A 24655-nucleotide genomic window follows, 5' to 3' on the forward strand; every position below is an offset into this window, starting at 1 on the left:
CTTTTTGGAAAGAGGTTAATGTTTTTAAATTTGTGCAATGACTTTGTTGAAGCTAGATGTTCCTTTATTTGATGAGATGATGAATTTCACTTTATGGCAATGCACAATTTAAGACTATTTTAGTGTTGATAATTTTTTTAAATTTGTGCAATGACTTTGTTGAAGCTAGATGTTCCTTTATTTGATGAGATGATGAATTTCACTTTATGGCAATGCACAATTCAAGACTATTTTAGTGTTGATAATTTATTAAAATTTGTGCAATGACTTTGTTGAAGCTAGATGTTCCTTTATTATGGGATGATGGATTTCACTTTATGGCAATGCATAATTCAAGACTATTTTGTACAATAAGATCTAGATTATGCTTTAGAAAATGAAAAGCCTAGTGAGATGGAAGATTCCGAGTGGAATACAATTCAGAAAAAAAAAACAATAGTGAGCACCATCAGATTGACATTAGCTCCTCAAATTGAAGTGACTATGTTGAGAGAGACCTCTCCAAGGAACTTGTAGAATTTTTTGGAAAGCAAGTTTGCATCAACAACTCTGACTAATCAATTGATGATGAAAATGGACTTGCACTCATCAAAGATGAAAGATGGAGGTAATGTTTTTTATCATATTAATAAGTTCAATGAATTAGTATACAAACAAAGATGAATGCATGTGATACGATCCTATCCAAGAAGGGGTACAATCATTTCTAAATTTGATTCCTTCTATAATATAAGAAAAAAAATCAGAGAAGAACACAAAAATAAGACAAGGATTAAGATGCCATAATCTAGTAGATTGATAAGACAAGGAAGATTCGTCACAAAAATTTCAATCTTTGATAAGATTCGGTGTTCTTGAAACAAGAACCGAGAGAATCCTCTCTTTATGAAAAACAATTCCACATAATGACCATCAAAGGTGTCTACATCTGTTTTGGTTGCCCATATATACAAACACAAATATTAAGCAACCTATGAAACCCTAAAAGAAAGCCTAAATACCTTTGGCCACAAAACCAACTAAAACGCAATCTGCAAACACAGACTCGTCACCCAGCGAGCAGAGCTTACCCAACCACTTGTCGCCCAACGAATTCAACTCGTCCAATGACAATTACAAACGGTTAAAAATTTAAAGAAAATTACAAATGCTTTTAATTGCATAAAACTATTCTATTAGTGTGCCCCAAGCCATGATCTTCATGTCCTTTGAATTCCAAGCTTCATGAAGCATCACAAGCTTCAAAGAGATTTATTCTTCCAAGTTTTTAATCCTTGACCTTGTCATAGGTTCTTTGAATGTCAATGGTTCCTCCTCAATTTCTTCTTGTATTGGGTCAAGCGATAGTCTTTTATCATACCCTCCTTCTTGAAGAGAATTTGTTTTCAAATTCGTACCACTTGAAGATTCTTTCTCCATAGGTTTGGTAGTGGTAGAATTATCTCTCTCCTTCTTAAATTTCTCCTAATCCTTCCATGAGGTGGATGATTTCTTGTAAGAGCTCCTTCTCTTGAGTTGTTGTTCTTTTAGATCTAATCAATATCTTCATCTTATCTTCTTGGATAGAATTCTACCATGAATTATTGAAGATCCTACACAGACACAAACATAAATCAAAGAACACAAATCTAAAATAATAAAAAAATAGAATTTCTAACTAAAATGTGATTTGGATCTGGGAAGAGGCAAATCTCTTACTATAAAAAGGGTTTTGAGGTTTGCCTCCAAGGTTAAATACCCACCTGCAAAAAATATCAAACTATTTTAAAGTAATGATGTTATGCTTAAAGAAAAACAAAAGAATGTTGTCCAGACAAACAACCAAATAAAAAAAATATCTTAATGTTTCCAACTTCATCTCTGGGTTTAAAATTGCCCTAAATGTAATAATAGTGCTATATTCATCACAATATTTATATAACTTCACCATCATCCTTTCAGCCATATCTCTTATAACTTCATCTTCATATTTTAAAATTTCCATTAGAAGGGTTTAGATATTCCAAACTTGTATAAAGTTTGATGTAGCATAACTTGAGGCAGAAATCATATTTGTAATTTCATAAAATGGTGATATGAAAACACAAATATTTTGTACTCTTTTCTATTTCTCCTCAAATAGACAATAGTTATAATTCTCGTGAACTAAGTGTAAACTTGCAAGCACACTTTGGTATTTAAGGGTACTTTGAAGCATAAAAAAAGTTGATTTCCACCTTGTAGAAATATTTATACATAAAGTAGTCTTGGTATCAATGTCCCCTGTTTTTTTGAATACATTGTTTAAATTTCATCATTCTACTTTCAAAACCCCTTATGTAACATCCCGTCAGGATATTACAGATATATAATAAAATAAAAGAAATAAATTAAAATATACAGTATTTAATGATACCTCATTTTCCCAAAACGCGGGAAAATTTTTATTTTTATTAATAAAAGCTAACATCCATAATTTATCAAGAATAAGAAAAATAGTCTAAAACATCTCATAAAGTTTACATCCGATATCAAAATCACTAAATTGTATAAAAGCAATAAAACTCCCAAGCTATCCCCTCTCCGTGGCTAAGCTCCACCAGAACCACCTGCATCAACATCATCTGCTCACGTATACCGCGTATACGATCATCGCCAAATACAAGCAGATAGGGTGAGCTTAACAGATAAAGCATATATTAATTTACAGATATATACATATACAACGCATCACTATGAATAGCACAAACATCCCAAATTATTCCATATTTGAATTCGTACCACTTGGCACACAACTAGATTATTCATGTTCTACATCTTCTAGTGAATACTTCAAGATGACTTGCCGCCATACCTATCGGCCACAACCGATAGAGGACGTGTGGGAACTATTGCTACAGATCATACACCGTAACGCCAGGTGAAGTTCCCAAATGCGAACATAGTTCGCAACGTTCCAAGACTACCAAACTCGTTAGCCAACTACTGAGGAGGGCAATCTATCTGTTCTGACATTTTTTTTTTCCGCCTGGCAGAGCCTAGCTCGCCGCCAGGCGACATACTAGTAATCGCGTTCTACTGACTTTTCCTCAATTCTGGTTCGGCTTCGTGACAGATTACACTCTAATCCAACTCAATTATTAGTGAACTTTCCCATTTGATCACCCTCGCTCATAAGCAGGTCACCTAATACCAATGACCTCAAGACCCATTAAGTTCTCAAATCCAAGTAACACTCAATGTATCGAGCCAAATACAGCTTTACTAATCCAACTAGGCCACTGTTAAATTCACATACCTGCTCTATTTTCATCATCTTATTATTAGCTAAGTCTATATCGGGCTTCCTATGTCTACCAGTCATTGTCTAGTCCCGAATATATCACATGCTACCCACCTCGGCACATTTCAATTAGTCATAAGATCCCACGTTATCTATTAACAGTATGACTGATATCACAACAAGTTACACAACACATAATTACCATTCTAACTGTGGTCCTTACTGTAACAGAGAGACAGTTTTCCTTTCCTTCAACTCTTTGCATTCATACTTCCAACTCCCACCTATCATCTTCGTTGCTTATACCCCAAGTACTGCACCCAAGCCTGCTTGTATCAAGAACCTAATCTACTCCAAGATCTCCGCACCAGCAAACGTCCCTCAACCATTCAAAAGGTTGTTTCTGCGATGGCGCCTGGCGGTGCTTACAAATTTCTGGTTTTCCAGAAATGTTTCTCCCTGCAAAATCTCCCAACCTTTCGAGTTGATGTTACACCTGCCCAATTATTCCAGACTCCACAAGAATTTCCCCTCATTTGGACTAACCTACAGACCTCTCTCCATGGTTACCAATTTCCACATGAATCATTACGAACTTATCTCATAACATTTAAACCCTAAAATTTTAATCCAATCACATATACATTGTTCTATTCGATTTAACCATCCATCACATGGAATTCAAAGATAATTCCACATCAAATCTTCCTCCCGCGAGTAACCCAGGTTTTTCCCCTATCAAAACCACCCCCAGAACCCCGACATCATCAAATCCAAACCAAAATGGTCCGCGTCGCCTGGCGGTTCAACAGTCACCGCCAGGCCCTTCATAAAAAACTAGAAAAACTGAGTATAGGGCCATGTGTCGCCAAGCGGCCAGGGAAGGTGCCGCCAGGCGGTTCCTCTTCAGGAACCCAAAACATGTAAAAATGCATGTGCTGCCTGGCGGCTATGAACAGCCTGCCAGGCGGTTTCTGGGAATTTTCCAGAATTGCGAAAATGCATAGACAACAGAGGTTCATGGATAAAATTATATACATTTTGCATACTAGTCATGATTAACATAAAATTTAGCGTGAGTAAACTCCCTTAACCTGGATCCTTTAGCTTAAAGCTTTGACAATTGAGAAGTTCTCCTTTGATCACCAAACCCCACCAAACCCTCCTTGGAGCTTTATGGTCTGTTTTGCAGCCACCCTTGGTGGCCCATTCCTCTTGGGTTTACGTTAACCCTTCACATTCAAATCAAAACCCCAAAGTGGCGAAAATAAAGTTTAATTTGAGTTCTCCAAGACTTGAACCCACAACCATGCAATTGCCAAATCAATGTCAACCAGCACGACAATTTATATTTCATGCTAACTCACACAATTCAAACATTATCTCATATAAAACACGATTAAACATATTATCAAAACAATAATAATTAAATCCACACAATTGACATATATAAGGCTCGAACTCAAGTCCTCTCAACACAATCAAGTACTCTTAACCACTTGAGCTAGTACTTTTCCACGTCATACCAATCAAAATTTATTGTCGTAAATTCTCCTTCCACCCGTATTTATTTATTAATCATTTATTTAATTAATTAAATTTCACAGGTCTTACACCTTACATACTTTATGCTCTCTGTAATATGATCTAAAGAATCACCAAGAGTTTTCCGTCCTTCTTGCACCATCAAATTTAAAATGTGTGCACAACAACGCACATGCAAAAATCACCTTCACAAACCAAAGAATTTTGCAAAACAAGATCACTTTTTAATGTTTTAATTAGAACAAATTATTAGAAGCATTATCCAAAGTCAAAGAAAATATTCTTTTCTCAATTCCCCGGTCATGCAAAAATCCATTTATCTTCTTTGACAACTCAAACCAAGTGTGAGGTGGAGGGAATTGGTAAAAGTTCAAAATTTTACTGCACAATTTCCCATTTGTGTCCACATAATGTGTTGTCAAAGTCATATAACCCTTAGGAGTTAAAGACGTCCACAAATCAGATGTCAAACAAATCCTATTTGAAATTTACCTAAACTCTTCCTTTAGCATGTTTTTTCTTTCATAAATATTCTCAAAATATCACTTTTTATCGTATTTCTACAAACTAAACTTGCATTAGGATTCAGATAAGTTAACCAAGTTCTAAACACTTCATACTTAACAAACTTTAATGGTAAACCATGTTGGATAACTAAATTGGCACACATCCCACGAGAAATCATTTGATCTATATTTTTTGCTATCAACTTTCCTTGCCTGTCCACTATCATTTACCTCTCATCTTCACATTTAAGTTTACTACATTTTTCAATATGACACAAATGGGAAGTGCCATATTTTTTACTATCAATAATGTATTTTTGGTTGCAGCCATTACGCCTTGCCCTCTCATTTCCAACATCACTAACCCCGATCCTAGTAAAGTATTTCCAACAATCAAAATTTGTTTACTTTTCTTTTTTCTTATTAAGTTGAACGCTCTCATTATCAATATCATCTTCAACCTCATTTTGAGTTACATCATCCTCTTTGTCATTAACATCAATATTCGGAGGAGGATTAGTAATTGACTAAATCCTCATAAGTTACTAACCACCAGGTTTACTAAATCCTAGCCAAATCCTAATTAGTAATAACACAATAACATTATCACATACCGGTTTGAATTACTAGATAAAACTAGGAGATAAAACTATTAATGCATTCAAACCTGATACTTCTTTGATCAGTTTCCAGATAATGTAAATAGAGAAATAATATATTTCAAACAATTTATACTATTATACTATCATGGCAAAATTAGGGTCGTATCAATCAATCAGAACAATACCTTCAACAACAATTAGGGTAGCAACAATTAAGGCATCAACAATCAACCAAAACAATACCTTCAGCAATAATTAGGGCAAATCGCAAATTAGGGAAACTCACAAATTAGGGAAAATAGCATAATAACACAATAAATAGTCAAGAAGACCACATAAAAGTACCTGTTCGTGGTGGCCTACGCTTCATCAGAAAACCGTTGTTGTCTATTGTGATGTGTGCGTCCTCCTGTCAACTAGTTGTGATCACATTTTTGTGCTGAAGTGGTGGTCACGTTGTTCATGGATGGATGGTGGTGATCGTGTGAAGACCCTTTTCAAGTTCGAGCGAGTGAGACAAGAGTTAGGGAAATTGACGAGTGAGTCACTAATGCACACAATAAAGCAACACATGTTTTTTTTTTAATTAAAATCAGGCAGCATGCTGACTTGGCTTCACTCGCGAGCTAGCTTGATGGGTTCATCGACTGGACAAGCTGAGCGGGTGCAGGTTGAAATCTTTGTCCTGATTCATCTTTTTAAGTTGGACTGGTATGTCGAGCCTTTTTGTCATCCTTATGTTAAATTTTCTGTATATTTTTATTTATATTGTGACTTTGTTTATGACGTGTTTCCGCTTAAGGATATTATTTTTCTATCTCTAACATTTATGTTATTTCTCTTTGTTGTGTTTTTAATATACACTAATTTTAATATTTTAAAATATATTATACTTTTTAAATATATAAAAAAAATAATGTATTTCAAAAACATAATAAAAGAACAACACTAAAAATATGAATAGATATCATAGATTCCTTTTAACAACAACTATATGTCAAGTCAATTTTAATAATAAATATTAAATTAGTATATTTAATTAAGATATAAATTAAATTATTCAACAAAAGAAATAGTTGTAATATAATATTATTGGATAAGAAAATGGACTTGTCAACATATCACAATTAATATGCAGTCATTTGGAAAGAAAACCCAATATACACTGATAAACAATATTTGTAAATATTTACATTGACAGACACTAGTTCCACGGTGTGGATAAAAACCTTTCACTTGACATTTTATAAAGAAAATAGTCCTAGCGGAAAAAATCTTAATTAGTGTCGATAAAGGAAAAATCTCAATTTACAATAGTTAAAAACAATTTGATTAATGACATTCAGAAACATTTTAAAGCAACATTAATTTTAAAATTACATTAACTAAAATTATACTCAATTAAGAGTACTTAAAAAATACTTGTTTGACATCAATTAAAAAAATCTTATATAAACAGAAAAGTTTTAACTCTTAATACTAAATAACATTGACACACACATATATATATATATATATATATATATATATATATATATATATATATATATATATATATATATATATAACTTTGATGATAAAAATAAATAAAAAATCTATAATATTTTAACCTTAACTAAGCTGCCTTAATTAAAGTTGAAGTAACATGTGTTAAGCTTGATGGAGACAATGATATCTTGATTGAGTAAACAACACCTTCAATTAAAGTCAAATGAAATTCTTACATTTCAGGTAAATCTAAAATTTTATTTTATATAATAAAATTGCTTTCTAAATTTAAGAAATTTTGTTTCTTTTGTAATTTAGTCATCTGAATAAGATATTTTATCTTCAGACGTTTTAAATTATTTATAAAAATAAATTATTCTCTAAATTATCCATCCAAACACTACAGGAAGCAGAGAGGCCTCATTTACTTGAACTTCTAAAATCTAGCCACTTGACAATGTCATCATGTACAGCAGATATTCTGTCATCAGGTTCGCCTTCCAAAATGCAGTGGTAACCACCTTCATACAGCTTTAAAGTCTTATCTTTGCTTGATGCTTTCTCATAAAGAAATTTACTCACTAATGGATCAGTCACTTTATCTTCTGCTCCATGAAGAACCAATAATGGTGCTGAGACCTGCAATCACCCACTCCACACACAACAATTAAATGCCTGATTTATTGAATAATAATTGGGGTTTGTTTAAACAAGATTCCCGTGAAGATTTCTAAACGAGAAAAATTAAAGAAAAAATAAAACTCGTTTCTCCATAAATTAAAATTAATTATGCATAAACTATTTTATAAGAGTTTTCCAATGTAACTTCTCTAATTTTTCAATTTTAACTTCTACATAAGTTTATTTCAGCTAGTGAACAAATTCATTCATTTCTCTTTTTTTCTTATTTTTCTCTTCTAATAGTCCTTTTAGAGTTTATCCAAAATCAAAAGAGATTTTTGTTGCATATATATATATATATATATATATATATATATATATAGAGAGAGAGAGAGAGCCCAACTTAAATTAAGTAAGAAAATAACTAACCTTGTGGACTTGTGACTCAATTTCTTTTGTGGTTCTTAAAAGCTCCATGCCAGTTCTAAGCCGTGGATTATCATCATAACAAAGAACATTGTAAACAGCCTACAAAGAATGACACTAGAAGAATAAAAATGTTTGTGACAGATCAATAGCATCTCATTTTAATTTTTGGTCTGTTTCGGTTGCATTAATTGAAGGACTGGGTTGAAGGTTGGGAAGCTAGAGACAGTAACAACAAGGCTAGTGATAATTAATATACGTCGCACCAAAAACTATGAATTATTAGTTGAGCAGACTGTGAAGAAGGGAAAAACTAATAAATGACATGAGTGAGAAACTGTGATAAAGGCTATGTTTTAATTTACGTTTGAGCCGAGGAATGCTTTTGACTCCATGAACAGAAAAATGAACAAAGTTTCATTATGGAAAACACTAAAAACTGTTGTAATGTAGAGGCACGCATCACCCTCATAGATATCATCAACGTGGCAGTTTGGTAAAACCCAGCAAATTAAGAAACGTGTACAAAGATTCTTAAGGTTCTTAATGGCACCCAAATATTAGATGTAAAACATTTAATTCTGATCAGATGATAAATATATAGAAGAGTTACTCCCTCTGTTCCAAAATAATTACAGTTTTAGTATTTAAATAACTGATGCTCTCACCTTTTAACAAGATATTTAAATATCTCTTCCAATACTGTCCTCTAATAAATACTCTTGTCTTAAAAGGCTTAATAATGCATTTATTGAAATCAAGAGAGAGAGCACGGATATTTTAGTAAAAGTGTACCTAACCAATACTATGTTTCTTGGAATGCTTAATTTTATAATGTGTGAAACATCCTTCAACATCAGTCATCTGGGAAGGAGGGAGTATTATATACATATGAATCTTCCTTGACTCGTGACCTTATGTTATCATGTTAAGGATGATGAACCTCATATATATATGATGATGGTTGTACTACAATGAAGTAAGGGAAGTTTCTGTAACAATAACCACAACTAAAATTTAAAATCATAATTAAAAGTGACAAATTTAAAGAAAACTAGGAAGTGAAAGACATTTTCGTAAAGAAGCATAAGATGGAAGAGAAAAGGTCAGTTATTTCATTATACAAGCACGCAATAGCTAATGAATGCAAAGATACCAACCAATTTTCTTTTGCTCGGTTCCCTGAAGAAGAGCTCATCTAGTTCTTGGTTTGGGAAGAGTTTTGCCTTTGGCATCACCTTAGACAAAAGAGTTAACACCTTCATAACTCCATCTGATGGTAACACGTCATCTGCAATCTTACCAGAAAAAGAAGATCGGCAAGTCATGTTTTATCCAACTATAAAAAAAATACAGCCCCGATTAGAGGGGGCAGAAACAAAATATAATTTTTGTTCAGGTTAAATAAAAATTTCTAATGAATGTTAGAAAGTATCAAAGCAGTCCAAAGTACTTGAACGGTTAGACCTTTGAAAGATCTCCAATTTCAAGAGGGCATCCAGAAAATTATGTGGCTTTGCGTGGTAAATATTGAATGCGGATCATAACTATAGTATCATTTTCATTTCTATTTTAATGAAGAATACTGGAAGTTAGAATGATTCCTCTAGTCAGGGTAAACATGCAAATAAGGCCAATCATTATTTGTTAGAGAAAATATGAACTGAACTTCTACACAAGTTAAAATTAGTTTTGTGCATAAATTGTAAAAGTGTTTACTCCCCTGCCAGAGAAGTGTGATACAGAAGGCATAAATAGCTTTTGGGGTATAACAAGTTAGTATCCGAATTAGGGAAACCAAAGAAACTAATTTACAGAAAAGGAAAGAATAAAACTGCCATGTACAATTAGAGTTAGAGCTTGGATGATCGGATGATCTTCTTGCAAGGTTTTACAATGGTAAAATCTAACTTGGATGCCCTTCTTAATTCCCAAAACTGTGTAATGGATAGAGTTTGAATTGGATTTTTTTTAAAGAAGCAAAAGTCATTCAAAAGCTATTTTCATTTTAAAAGTCCATTCAGTACACCTTTTGTTTCTTGTTTCTATTGTTTAAAGAAGGGTTATGCATCAAATACTTGATATTCCAAAAATGTTGATGTACTTAGTAGCAAATATACTTGGATTCCCAAAAGCAATATCAATGCTACTAACATGAAAGGACCCAAATTCAAATTGCGTACCTTAGTTGTTATTTACTTCTTTTGCAGGGGTTATAAGAAAGCCTAGGAATCAATTTGGTATCTTGTTTTGGACTGTTTTTAGATTTATAAGTAAAGCTAAGTATGTATCATTAATTGATGAAGGATTGACCCCAACCAAGGATGAAGGCACATGCTTAAGAAGACTAAGCATGTTTAGAAAGGAAGTTCACTAATCCTTCATCCCTTTCATTTATGTTTGTTATTTTTGATTCCCTAAGTTGACTTAGTTGAATCAACTTTAGTTGACTTGTTGACCTTTGACTAAGTTTGACTTGTTGACTATAGTTGACTTGACTTAAGCCAACATGTTAATCTATGTTTATTTGCTTTGTAGGTTAATTAGGAGTAAGAAAGCAATGCTAGGTGGCGCATGGTGATTGGGGAGCATAAATGATGTGGAGGAGAGAGTAAAGCAAAGGCATAAAGCATAAAGTAAAAGGCATGAAGCAAGTGTACCTATGTACCTTTGGTCTCCTTTGTTTTTAGCACACTTTGACCACTTTTTGGAGACATATGAGACACATTCTTTGTCTCCTTTTGTGCTAGAACGAAATTAGCCTTGCACACACCATAGTTAGCTCTTTTGTCTCTCATTTTTGTAACCTTATTTGACCTAGTTTCTAGAAGCTAGGGTTAGGTTTTTGTAGAGACATCCTTAGGTATCTTTTATTTGCTTAGAGACCCCTAAACTCTTCTATATAACGGGTGCTCCTAGGCATGTAAAAGGGTTGAACATTTTGAAGTAAAAACACTCTTGTGTCTCAACCATTTGTGAGAGTTTCCTCCTTGGGAGTGAATACTTTTAAGCCTTATCTTGCATAACAAGTGGCGGCACACATCCACTCATCTTCAAGGTTGCCATGGCTTCTAGCCTAGCCTTGTAGTGGCGTGCTTCTCACATTTTTACAATTTCTTTCCTTTCCATTTTATGTTTTCTTCTTCCTTTAATTGTTCTTGGTTTTCTATGGTTTATGTGCCTTCCATTTCCTTTTTGTTTTGAATCAATCCATCATCTTCTTCTCTTGAGCTTTGTGAAAGGAACCTTCACATCTAGATAGCTTGCTATCTTAATATCCAGTGGGGATTTCACTTAGCTTTCTTAATCAACTCACACCATATTTAATATTCTTAAAAAGGAACAAGATAATCCTTCATCATTTGGTATCCAGAGCCTAGGTTATCATGAATATGGTGTTTTTCATGTTCTAACCTTGTCTTGTTGTAGCTATCTTGGTATGGTTCAAATCCACTTCTATGACACAAAAACAGTGCTGGCAGAAAATGTGACGATTTTAAAACATTAAACTGCACCAGCTCAGCCGTCCAAAAATTACGTTTTTGGTGTCAAAAGAAAGCTCTTTGAGTTTAGTTTCCAGAAAAAAAAGAACCAACGCATTTGGAGTTCTATGGACAAAGTTATGATCAAATTAATGAGTAAAGGTCAGATCTGCCAAGAATACGTGAATCAGCGTTTTCAGATTTTGTTGGGGCAATTTGGCTACGGTTTTTGCACCTCTTTAAGCTCCTAAATGTGGTTGGATAACATGTTTTTGAATGCTTAGTCTTTGAGCCTCAAATCCATGAGTTTAAATGCATGATAGCTACATGTTTATGTCTTTGTGTATGTCATGTTGAGTCTTTAAATGTGTCTAACTTTTGCTTGAGTCATATGTCATATGCTTCTTTGAGTTTTCTTATTCTTGTTTCTAAGTATTTGAGCTATTGCATGAGATCTATGCCTTTTGTTGTAGCATGCTCCTTGAAATTGATTTTGACCTAATCTTTAAGGAACTAAGTGTTCAAGACACCCTAAAATATCTTTCTCATCATCTTAAGTACCTAGTTTTGAAAAGAAAAATTATTTTCATGACCAAAAACAGTTTGGCCGAGAGATGTGTTGCTTGGTGAATCCATTTGGCCATTTTTACTAGGTGTTATGCTACCAAATTTTATACTTGGATTTTGGGTGATATTGGCAAATTAGTTTCATGCTTTAACTTGGTTATGATCTTTCTTGGTGTATGCATAATTTGAGGTATAATCTTGGCTTGTTCAAATGCTTTCCATAGAGTCTTTAAAAGTGTTTTTCATTGCTTTAGTCTTGTTCAAGTTTTGTCTTTAAAACAAAATTTCCTTAGAAGTTAAACTTTCTTGTTTTTGTGTTTTTCTTGCTTGTCACTAGGTGTTCTTTGTTGTGTCATAGTAGTTTTCTTTTCTTGAAACTCTTGGGATGTTGTGGCCGAATCACTTGTCTTGCATTTGAAAGGTTTTGAACAAGTTTTTAAAAGTGTTTGCTTCACTCCTTTGGTGGATTTTGAGTGCTAGCCTTGGCTTGTTACTTTGGGAGTGTGATCTAAACACTTGGGTTGCATTTTGGGTTGGATTTGGTCTCGATTTTCAAGTTGTCTAACCCCTAATCCATTTATTTTGTCTCGGATTTGAGTGTTTTTGTTGTAGGAATCATGGCAAGTTCATCAAATGCACCTACACCAAACAAAAACAATACATTGATGAGATTGCTTCGGGATTTGGAGTTGTCTGGGAAGGATGCCTTTGAACAATTGAGAAAGGACAAGGAGCAAAGTGACCTAAGAATCCAAGAGCACATTCAAAGGCTTGAAGCTAAGGAGCAAGAAAGAGAGGTTAGGAAAAGAGGGCATTCTAGGCGCAAACCATCACAAGAGAAGCAAACTCCAAAGATTCCTAAGTTCAAAGGAGAAAATGACCCAAACATCTACATTGAATGGAAACAAAAAGTGGACCAAATTTTTACCATTCATGTAGTTAGTCATCAAAAGCAAGTAGATTTGGTAGTCTTAGAGTTTGAGGATTATGCCATGACTTGGTGGCATCAATTATGTATGGACAATATTAACCAAGAGTCACTCGCAACTTCTTGGAGGGACCTTAAAAATTTGATGCGCGCTAGATTTGTTCCTTCCTACTATAGGAGGGGGACTCTTTTGAAGCTCCAAAGGCTTCAACAAGGGTCCATGTGTGTGGATGAATATTACAAGTTAATGGAGTCCATGCTTCTAAAAGTAGGACTCCAATTTGAAAGTGAAGAGGAAAAGGTAGCTAGATTTGTAAGTGGGTTAAGGAGGGACATACAAGATTTAGTAGAGTTATATGAGTACTCCTCTCTTGACAAAGTTTTACATTTGGCCATCAAAGTTGAAACTCAATTGCAAAAGAAAAAAGAGGCCAAGAGGAGTGGTTCATACAATGACTACTATTCTAGTACTTGGAAAGATAAAGAAAGAAAACATGATAAATCACCACTCAAGAGTTCCAAAGACCCACCTCCTAGGACTAATTCGTCTAGGCCTTCTAATGAAACTCCTAATTCTTCTCAAGGTACAAGAACAAGTTCTATAAAATGTTTTAAGTGTTTGGGATATGGGCACATAGCTTCAAATTGTCCCACCAAAAGAACCATGGCCTTAAACCTTAAAAAAGAAGTAGAGAGTGAACATTCTTTTTCCCCTTCCCCCAAAAGTACTTCTTCCCACACTTCTTCAAGTGAAAGGATTAAACCCCTTGAAGGTGGATTGTTAATGATAAGGCACCAACTAAGACAAGTTTCCAAGGAACTTGACCCTTCTCAAAGACAAAACCTTTTTCATTCAAGGTGTCATATCAAAGACAAACTATGTCCCCTCCTCATAGATAATGGAAGTTGTGTAAATGTGGCTAGCACAAGGGTTGTGGACAAGCTTGGCTTGAAAACTATCCCTCATGCCAAGCCCTACAAGCTATCATGGCTTAAGAAAGAAGACATTAAAGTAACTCAACAAGTCCTCATTAACTTTTTAATTGGAAATTTTAAAGATGAGGTGTTATGTGATGTTGTGCCTATGGAAGAAACTCATATTTTGTTAGGTAGGCCATGGCAATTTGATAGAAAAGTCTTTTATGATGGCCATGCTAATACCTATGCTTTCTCCTTCCAAGGCAAGAAGTTCACACTCCTACCTCTCTCACCCAATCAAGCAAATGAGGACCAAAATAAAGTGAAAGATAAGAGAAAAGATGAAAAAGAAAAAGAGCAAGTTACCTCCAAAGTGTTACTTGCCTCTAAAAATATATTTTCAAAGCAAGATGGACATCACCATTCTTTCTTCTCTTGCAAGGCTCAAAAGGAAGACCCAATGCGCAAGCATGAGAAGAATAGTGGTCTACAAAAGAGGGATGGCCTAACCAAAGCTAGGGGTAGTACCCTTAGAAAAGATGGAACAAGAGCTCATAAAAGGGAGGCGCAAAACCTCCCCCAAATCAAGTCAAGCTCCATCTACAAAGGCTTAAAAAATTTGTGGTCAAATTCTCTCCAAGAAGGGGAGGATGATGAAGGATTGACCCCAACCAAGGATGAAGGCACATGCTTAAGAAAACTAAGCATGTTTAGAAAGGAAGTTCACTAATCCTTCATCCCTTTCATTTATGTTTGTTATTTTTGATTCCCTAAGTTGACTTAGTTGAATCAACTTTAGTTGACTTGTTGACCTTTGACTAGGTTTGACTTGTTGACTATAGTTGACTTGACTTAAGCCAACATGCTAATCTATGTTTATTTGCTTTGTAGGTTAATTAGGAGTAAGAAAGCAATGCTAGGTGGCGCATGGTGATTGGAGAGCATAAATGATGTGGAGGAGAGAGTAAAGCAAAGGCATAAAGCATAAAGTAAAAGGCATGAAGCAAGTGCACCTATGTACCTTTGGTCTCCTTTGTTTTTAGCACACTTTGACCACTTTTTGGAGACATATGAGACACATTCTTTGTCTCCTTTTGTGCTAGAACGAAATTAGCCTTGCACACACCATAGTTAACTCTTTTGTCTCTCATTTTTGTAACCTTATTTGACCTAGTTTCTAGAAGCTAGGGTTAGGTTTTTGTAGAGACATCCTTAGGTATCTTTTATTTGCTTAGAGACCCCTAAACTCTTCTATATAAGGGGTGCTCCTAGACATGTAAAAGGGTTGAACATTTTGAAGTAAAAACACTCTTGTGTCTCAACCATTTGTGAGAGTTTCCTCCCTTGAGAGTGAATACTTTTAAGCCTTATCTTGCATAGCAAGTGGCGGCACACATCCACTCATCTTCAAGGTTGCCATGGCTTCTAGCCTAGCCTTGTAGTGGCGTGCTTCTCACATTTTTACAATTTCTTTCCTTTCCATTTTATGTTTTCTTCTTCCTTTAATTGTTCTTGGTTTTCTATGGTTTATGTGCCTTCCATTTCCTTTTTGTTTTGAATCAATCCATCATCTTCTTCTCTTGAGCTTTGTGAAAGGAACCTTCACATCTAAATAGCTTGCTATCTTAATGTCCAGTGGGGATTTCACTTAGCTTTCTTAATCAACTCACACCATATTCAATATTCTTAAAAAAGAACAAGATAATCATTCATCATTAATGTGTGTAAAGTAGTCTTTGATGTGTTACGATTTCCTAAAAACTAATTGATGAATTCTTAGTTAATGTTTTGTGACCCTAGTTTTCAAATTTGTGGTGTTTCTTGGAACAATAAATTAAATTGCTTCTGCAAATATAATGTTGTGTTACTGCATATATATATGTTATCATTTTCTAATACTTTAATCAAATGAAACTGTATATCAGATCCTTTTCTGCAGTATGAAAAGCTAGAAAAAAATGTAAATCCTGTGAAAGGCTACTGAAATGTACAAAATGGGTAAGCTATGTGTTGGATTCATTATGTTGTATCTTTGTTGATAATATGTCAAATGTGATGAACAAAAGCTGGATATTATTTTTTTATGTTAATCAATTGATCTATAAATGAATATGCCATTGTGTGCTTTTCGAAGATGTTTCCAGTGACAAATATCTTATTACATACAATTTCCAGTGATATTAGATATATACTTAATATGAACATCCTACAAAATATGTGCAGTGGTGGTTGAACTGTTACAATTGACTTAAAAATGAACTAATAGTAATCTCTACATGGTTTAAATATCGTGGCATAGTTTGAATATTAAACAACATAAATGATTAGTAAAATATGTTTCTAAATCAGGTCAACATATGAGTAAATCTCAAAGTTCTATGAGAAAATTACATTTTTATTTATATTTCATCAGAAGCATTGAAAATGGGATCATAGTAGTCCCTCATCTTTATAAAAGAATATGATTGGAGGCAGACACTCAAGAAATTAATCCTGACCAAACTTTTTACTTCCCAATGCCAGCAAACAGAGATCCATTATAATAGTGTCTAACATAGCAATGACGTTGTTTTAGCTTGCAGCCTGAAACTGCAATGATGCTTGCAATATGGCAATTTTTGAGGTTTTTACAATTTCATCACAACAGCAACTGATACTGCATCAGCCTTAATTGCTTGTAATTTCAGTATTTGTTTAAAACTCATGGATAATACCAAAATGCACTTATCAAGGTATACTTCTTTTATAGTTTGGAATAATCATTGATAAAGGAATACGCTGAATCACTGAATCATACTTTGAAAATTAAAGAAATCTAAAGTTATTGAAGAATGAGCTTACTTTACACATTGGAGCTACAAGTATCATTCCATCCCAATTATCTGGCTCCCTCAAATGAACTTTAAGAGAAACTGCTCCACCCATTGACTGCCCTAATATAAATCTAGGCAAGTCTCTCAGATCAGGCCTGGCTGTCAATTGAAATACAAAACATAATTAATAACAACATTTCTTTTAGCATGAAAAACATAGCGACATTGATCAATATGACACCAGGGATACTGAAAAGTTAAAGACGTACCTTTAATTTTTGTATAATGCTCTATAACATCATCAACCAGATAATCAAAGTTTGGTATATAACCATGCAAGCCTTCTGAAAGACCAAAACCTGGATAGTCCATTGCGAAGACACCATACCCTGATGCTGCGATTCTCCTGGCTATACCTGAATACAAAATCCAAATCCTCCCCAAATCAGAATCTTAGCTTCCTTAGAAACATTTAGGAAAGCATATACCATTACAAACCTTCAAAAAAGAAGGTGCAAGTATCACCATATCCATGACAGAAACATACAGAAGCTTTGAGTGGAATCTCTGGCCTAGGCATCCAACTTTTGCAGAAAATTTCTAATCCCCTTGAATTCCTTTCGTACCACTACTCATCAAGCAAATAAAAAGTAAATAACATTTTCAAGCAAGGTGGAAAATATGTTAAAGGAAAAAACTTCAGAACATCAACATTTTCTTATATTTTTCTGAAAATAATAAGGTAAAGCAGAAAATCTTACTTCTTCAGTTCTGATCCCTGCAGGAGCATTCTAGCAACAGAGGTTAAAACATCAGTCAGTCACCGAGTCTTGAACAAAGTACTACTCATACTCAATAAAGGAAAATTAAAGGAGTTCATACATAACTTGATTCTGTAAAGCAAAGCGTTAATGCTGTTTAAATAAACTTCTCCATGAGCACTTTTAAAAAAAAAACGAAAAAATAATTAGCCTATGAATAAATTAAAAAGAAGCTTTTGGAGAAGCCAATTTAAGAGAGTTTTTTTAAAACTTAGCTTATGCTTAAAGGGTGTGTTTAGATGATTTCTTCTATAAATACTTGTAGAAGAAGAAAATAAGCAAGCAAAATGAAAAAAATTTCTCTTTAAACTAAAACTGGTTGAAGTTCTCCTGTATTAGCTTCTCCTTTTCAACTGAAGTACAAGCTAGTTATTTTTCCCTTATGTTCTTTTTCTAAAAGTGTTAATGAAGAAATTTATCCAAGCAAACTCAAACTAATTTTGGCTTACGGTAAGTTAATTTCATTGTTTTCTTTTTATTCTTCTAAAAGTGTTTACGAAAACATTTATCCAAACATAATTAATAAAAGAACTGCAACTGCAAGTGTATAGTGTCGAGGTTTCCAGGTCTCCCTGAGTGAATTGACATTTGTAAGCAAATTTCCACATTACTAAGGATCATAACCACATTTAAAACCTTAGTATAAAGATACAACTTATGTTAACACCATCAAAGCAATGATAGCTAAAAAGTTCACTTTCAAATACCAAATAATATACTAACTAAAAACTAAAGATAAAAACAAAAATGTAAACATCAAACTTCATTCAATTAAAACCTTTATCTGGAAGATGTTTGGATGGATCTCTAAAGACAAATATGAAGATAAAAAGTGAAACAAGTTTTTACAGAAATTAAAATTAGCTCTTATATAAATTAAAAATGCAGAGAGAATTTTTTTTTTTTACAAATTATCTTGTGTACAATAAATTTTAAATAATTTTAACTTACAAAAAACAAAAACTAATTTCAACTTTTTTCCTACCTTTTTCACCTAGAAGTCCTTAATGTAGTTCTTCCAAAAGTACCTATCAGTCACTCTACCAAAACTAAACTAACCTTGAACAAGCAATGATCCAGCTGTTGATGCACCTCGGTAAAAGCATCGCGAACCCTTCTTCGAGTGTAAGCAAAGTCAAGGTTACGACGTGCAACAGCGTTCAACTCATCGCTCAGCCCTTCAATAGGTGCCTTTCTCAGCGCTCTCACCGTTAGTGTAGAATTCTTGGGCTTGTTAACGAGCTTGGTTGAAAAGGGTCGTTGATCCTTGAAAGGGTGACTGATGGGTATGTGCGTGAAGCGTGAATTGAGGTTCCTTGATCGAAATCTGAAGGGTGCAGAGAGCTCCATGGTTAACGAACTTTAACAAGGATGTGTACGGGATCACGAAAACGCTTACAAAAGAAGATGGTTGGGTTTCTTTAATAGCACTAGTTGTTTTCATTGCAATTTGAAGAGAATAGTCAAAATCCCAATATGAGCATTCGCGAAGCAGCGTTTACAGACCACTTTCCAAGTTTCCCAACAATGGTCACAACAACGCACGATGTTCGCTTTTCTCGCCAAATTGGGGTCGGCGGAAGCACGCCTGGAGCACGTGTCTAACGTGCACTATGCAGGTAGTGTGTTTTTTTCTTTTGTATGGAAAGAAAATTTATTTGTTAGGATACACATTTTATTAAATGATTTATTACAAATCTGTGGTTAGTTTATTATTTAATAATCTTCTCTTAATTAATTGTAGAACATGCAGTTGAAAAGTGGTTTTGATAATATTACATGTACTTTTAAATTTATCTCATTATATTTTTTTAGGGATTTAATTATAACTTTTGTCTACCCAGAATTCTGGACTTAGTCTCTTCAATTAAAACTTTGGATTGGAATTTTAATTTTGATTTTTCGAAAAAAAAATATTACTTTTCAAAATAAAAAGATGTGATTTTAATTTCTACATATCAAATTTCAGAACTAAAATTATTATTAAATATTTTTTGGGAGAAGATCTTAATATTTTATCAGAGAAAACTTTGCTTGAATAGTAGTGATAAATTACTTTTCCCGAAATCATCATCAATATATATTTAAGATTTTAATTCAAAATTAAAGATGTAGTGTTTTTTTTAGAATATTCAATATAATTACATATTTATAATTTTAGTTTAAAATTATTAATTAAAAAAAATAGTTTTATTTAGTTTATTCTAATTGTCAGTGCTCTCCCTTCGCTTTCTCTTGATTCAAAGTTCAAGGTCAAATAAATGGTTCAAAGAAGACATTTCACATTCTACTTTTGCTTAATTTTATTTCTTATAATTATGAATTTATTTCGTTGGTCGGTCTACTGAAATAACCTTGCTGTGGTATATATTTGTTTGATATGTTGCTTTCAAATATGATATTTCCCGTACTTTTGTCTTCCAATAAAATATTCTACTAGTACCTTGTTTTTTTCTTTCAATTATATATATATATATATATAAGAACACGTCCTTTAATCTAAATAAATTCGTAAATTTGGCTTAGTTTACGAGGTTTCGTCTTGATTCACATAGGTCAATTTGTGATTAAAATTAAGTACTCACATAAATTATTTAATGAGAAAGAACTTGAAAACTAAATTTTGACAGAAACGTTTTATATTGTAAAGAAAAATAGGTTGTGAACAATAAAAAAGTGAATTTGTGTTTCGAAAGCTTTTATAAGATTAATAATCCTTAGGAAGATTTTCTTGTAATTTTTTATATATAAAGATGATGTAGATACATAGCGTAATTAGAATGAACATATAACTTGAAATAAAAGAGAGTTAAGAAAATTAACACAAAGATCATTATATTGGTTCTAGTATATTTGAATCTACATCAAGTTTTAATCACTGCAACCATAGTGATATTGTTCCACTATCTTGAATATTTAATTACAATCACCCTCACATGTGAAACATGCCTTTGTTGAACATGAGCAAAAATACTTTAAAACCTATCAAGAATATATATAACACCATGTGGAAACCTACTACATGAATACACCAAACCTAAGTGTACCAAAAATCAAAATAAAGATAAAGAAATATTAAGATATCACCTATGGTGATTAAGTTCCAAAAGATTAAGAACAATAGAATACGCAATATTTTCACCCATTGCTTTTAAGTCAAGACTCTTCATTTCTTAGAAAAAATATTTTCTTTCATGTAATTAAGACCCTGTGAAATTTAATTAATTAAATAAATAAAGAATTAATAAATGCGGTTAGTGCGAACATTTATGGCATTTAATTTTGACATGTAGGACGTGGAAAAGTACTAGTTGAAATGGTTGAGAATACTGAATTGTGTGACAGCTGTAATATAATTATAAAATTATAAGAATTATCATGAAACGTGAATTGGTTGAATGGTGGCTTATTGAATTAATGTTGGAATGGTTATGGGTTTGAACTTTGGTGGAACTAAATTAAACTTTCTTTTTGCCAAAATTTTCTTTGGCATGAAGGTGAAAGGGCAAGGAAGCCCTAACAGCCAATGGCCATTGAATGACAATTAAATCCAATGTAACAATAATTTTCGTTTTGGGTCATTAAACCACCATTATTAAGGCTTGGTAATTAACCAATTAAGGGCATTGTGAGAGGGGAGAAAGGGTTCCTGAAGCTACCAAAATGTGAGTGTTGTAGAGAGGGTGTTTGAGTGCGTGCAAGGAGAGAAAAGTGAGAATGAGAAGGTGTCTTGAAGGAGGAATCAAGAGCTAAGGCCTCTTAGGATCAAGGACTCAAAACTTTGAACACTTTTGGAGCAAGGAATCCAGGTTAGGGGAGTTGGAACCTTACTTGATGTGACCCCAATAAGGCTTATAGCACTGGGCCAATGCCTAGGCCCAATCTTTTTAATTTCTTTTAATTTTCTTTTATTTTATTTTATTTTTTAATTAAATAAAACTTGTTCTAATTGGGTTTGTTTGCTAAATGCAGCCCATCTTTCCAAAGCTGCCAATTATTGAAGTATTTGGCATTGGGCCTACGGCCCAATTCATCCCACCAATGCTGATTTTCTTCCTTCACGTAATTGGGCTTCCAGCTCAATTTATTTAGTGCCTTCCAGCCCAATTTCATGTTGCAGCCCATATCCTTTTCGCGTCATGCGTCTTAGCCCTGTTTCACACATTCTGGTAGGTTTCATGAGAGTAGCCGCTTAACTCTTCCACGCGTGCATCACACCATTCACGGATACTGCTATTATGCCAGCACATGTTGGGCTTCTAGCCCAATTCCTTCAGCTGTAGCGAAGGTCCATAATGTTTCACGCGTATCCATTAAGCTGCCGCTAGGGTCATCTTCACTCATGCCCCATTAGGGTTCCTTGCCTCCTTCACGCTCCTACGATTGGAGTTGCGTTCACTAGCCAGTTTGACGAACATGATCCCTAGCCATTAGGGTTAATATCCTTCCATTCACCCATTTGTCTGTTAGGGCTCTTGTACACGACAGCCCCGTTAGTTCCTTCTTCTCTTCCACTTTCTGTTTTCACCGGTTGCCTTCATCTATAAAAGGCAAGCCACTTCATGTAATGATTTAGCTTTGATGAATGTTAGTTTGGTTGAGAGTACTCCCACCTTTCGTCTCTGCTCCAATCCTAACCCTAGATTAGGTTTTTACCTTTTAGGGTTTCCGAAACCAGTGAGATTCGAGCCTAAACACCATACACGAACCATTTCGCTGCATTTCCCTTGCTCTCTGCGAGATTCAATCGGTGGAATGCCGATTGGAGAGCTTTTCTGGCGAGCACCGCGACGGAGGAGCCTCATCATTACTTTTATTTCCTATTGTTAAATGGCATGAAATGTATGAAAAATTGGATGTATATAACCTGCCTATATCATGTAATTTTCGTGTTTCTGGAATTTTCCAAAAACCGTCTGGCGGGTGATGAACCACCGTCAGGCAACTCATCCTTTTCTGGGTTATTTTGGGGTTCCAAAGATGGAACTGCCTGGCGGCAAGGCTCGCGCTGCTAGGCGACACGTGACTGCACACCCAGTTTTCTAGGTTTTTGATGAACTGCCTGGCAGTGAAGAATAATTGCCAAGCGAAGCGAGTCAATTTGGCTCGATTTTAGAATTTTGGGGTTTCTGGGTTGATTTTGTTCAGGGGAAAAGATAGTGCCAACTGCTTGGAAATGATTGGAAGCTCGAATTCGCTGAAGTATATAAAATTGAAGGTTCAATTGGGTGAAAATTGCATGAATATCAATTTTTGGGTTGATGAATTGGGATTTCATAGTCGCATTAGATTAAGTGGTAAGGTTAGTGGAATTCTGTATATGGAGGAGTCTTATGAAGGAATAATGAATATAAACACGTGAATGCAACCTATTGGATCGTAAATCGAGTGGAATCAGAATTGTAGGGGTTAGAATAAGGTTCGCAGGTGTTGAGGAAATTTTTGGGTTCCTGGAACAGTAGGAACCGCATATAAAATTAAAAAAAAATTAAACTTGAAATATAATCAATAGAAGTAATATTATATCTATAACTATATATAAAGGGGATTCCCTCTCTTGTGTCCACATTTTATAATTCCAATTTTATCCTATACAAATTAATTATTTATTAAATTTTAAAAAATTAACGTTACTTTTACAAGTTTTTATAAAACTATTTACTTATCTCCTTCTTCTTTTTTCTCCTACTATTCATCAACATTTATTTTTCTCATATTTTCTCCATACATTTCACTTTAAGTTTTATAAATATACTTTTATTTTGTTCATTAACTTAATAACATTATAATATCATCAATTATTAATATAATTCAAAAAATGCAAAAAATGCGTACACATAGGCGCAATAACGCCTGTGTTTACGCTAGTATATATCTATAACAATATATAAAGGGGATTCCCCTTTTTGTGTCCACTTTTCAAAATATCGATTTTACCCTTTAAATATAACAATTTATTAAATTTTTAAAAATTGACCGTTACTTTTACAAACTTTTTATAAAATCAGATGTCTCTGCTTCTTCTTTATTTATCAATGGTGATTCTTTTATCTGTTCTGATATATTTCACTTTATTTTTAATAAATATAATTTTAATATATATATATATATATATATATATATATTAACTTAATAACATTATAATATTATCACCTACTAATATAATATCACGCATATTTAAAAAATACATACACACATACGCGATAGCGCCTATGTTACGCTAGTATATATATATATATATATATATATATATATAATATTATGACTTGAAATTCCTATTAAAACCATATTAAATAATAATAATATTGACAGCAATATTAATAATAATATTAATACAAAATAATAATAATAGTTGAATAATAATAATAATAAAATAAAAAAATAATAATGACAATAACAATAATAATATAATAATAATATAGGCGTACAAAATAATAATAATAATAGAAAAAAAATTAAATAATTAATCACATGTATTCTCTCATTGAAAAATGTTAGAATAATATCAAAATCATAAATATAATGTAGACAGATATTATGAATCCCATTCAAATAATAATAATAATAATAATAATAACAATAATAATAATAATATTAATATTATTATTATTATTATTATTATGATGGGCATATTGTGAATTATGAATCCTACAAAATAATAATAATAATAATAATA

At 33.3% G+C, this 24655-nt stretch overlaps 1 protein-coding gene and 1 long non-coding RNA gene across 2 annotated transcripts; both read right to left on the minus strand.

The window, feature by feature from the left end:
* Positions 1-2389: 2389 nt before the first annotated feature.
* On the minus strand, positions 2390-6594 carry LOC114168404. The gene is made up of 2 exons (XR_003600671.1): positions 6261-6594; positions 2390-2603 (listed from the first exon to the last, which is right to left on the minus strand). It is a non-coding gene; the product is annotated as an uncharacterized LOC114168404 (long non-coding RNA).
* A 1046-nt stretch (positions 6595-7640) lies between these two features.
* LOC114168509 (caffeoylshikimate esterase-like) lies at positions 7641-19563 on the minus strand. Its single transcript, XM_028053354.1, has 8 exons — positions 19039-19563; positions 17920-17949; positions 17657-17786; positions 17428-17574; positions 17187-17317; positions 9611-9748; positions 8454-8552; positions 7641-8042 (listed from the first exon to the last, which is right to left on the minus strand). Exons 1-8 carry the CDS (start codon positions 19327-19329, stop codon positions 7824-7826), a joined length of 1185 nt encoding a protein of 394 aa, XP_027909155.1. The 5' UTR covers positions 19330-19563; the 3' UTR covers positions 7641-7823.
* Positions 19564-24655: the final 5092 nt, after the last annotated feature.

This window comes from Vigna unguiculata, chromosome 2 (assembly GCF_004118075.2).
Source record: "Vigna unguiculata cultivar IT97K-499-35 chromosome 2, ASM411807v1, whole genome shotgun sequence".
NCBI classification, from domain to species: Eukaryota; Viridiplantae; Streptophyta; class Magnoliopsida; order Fabales; family Fabaceae; genus Vigna; species Vigna unguiculata.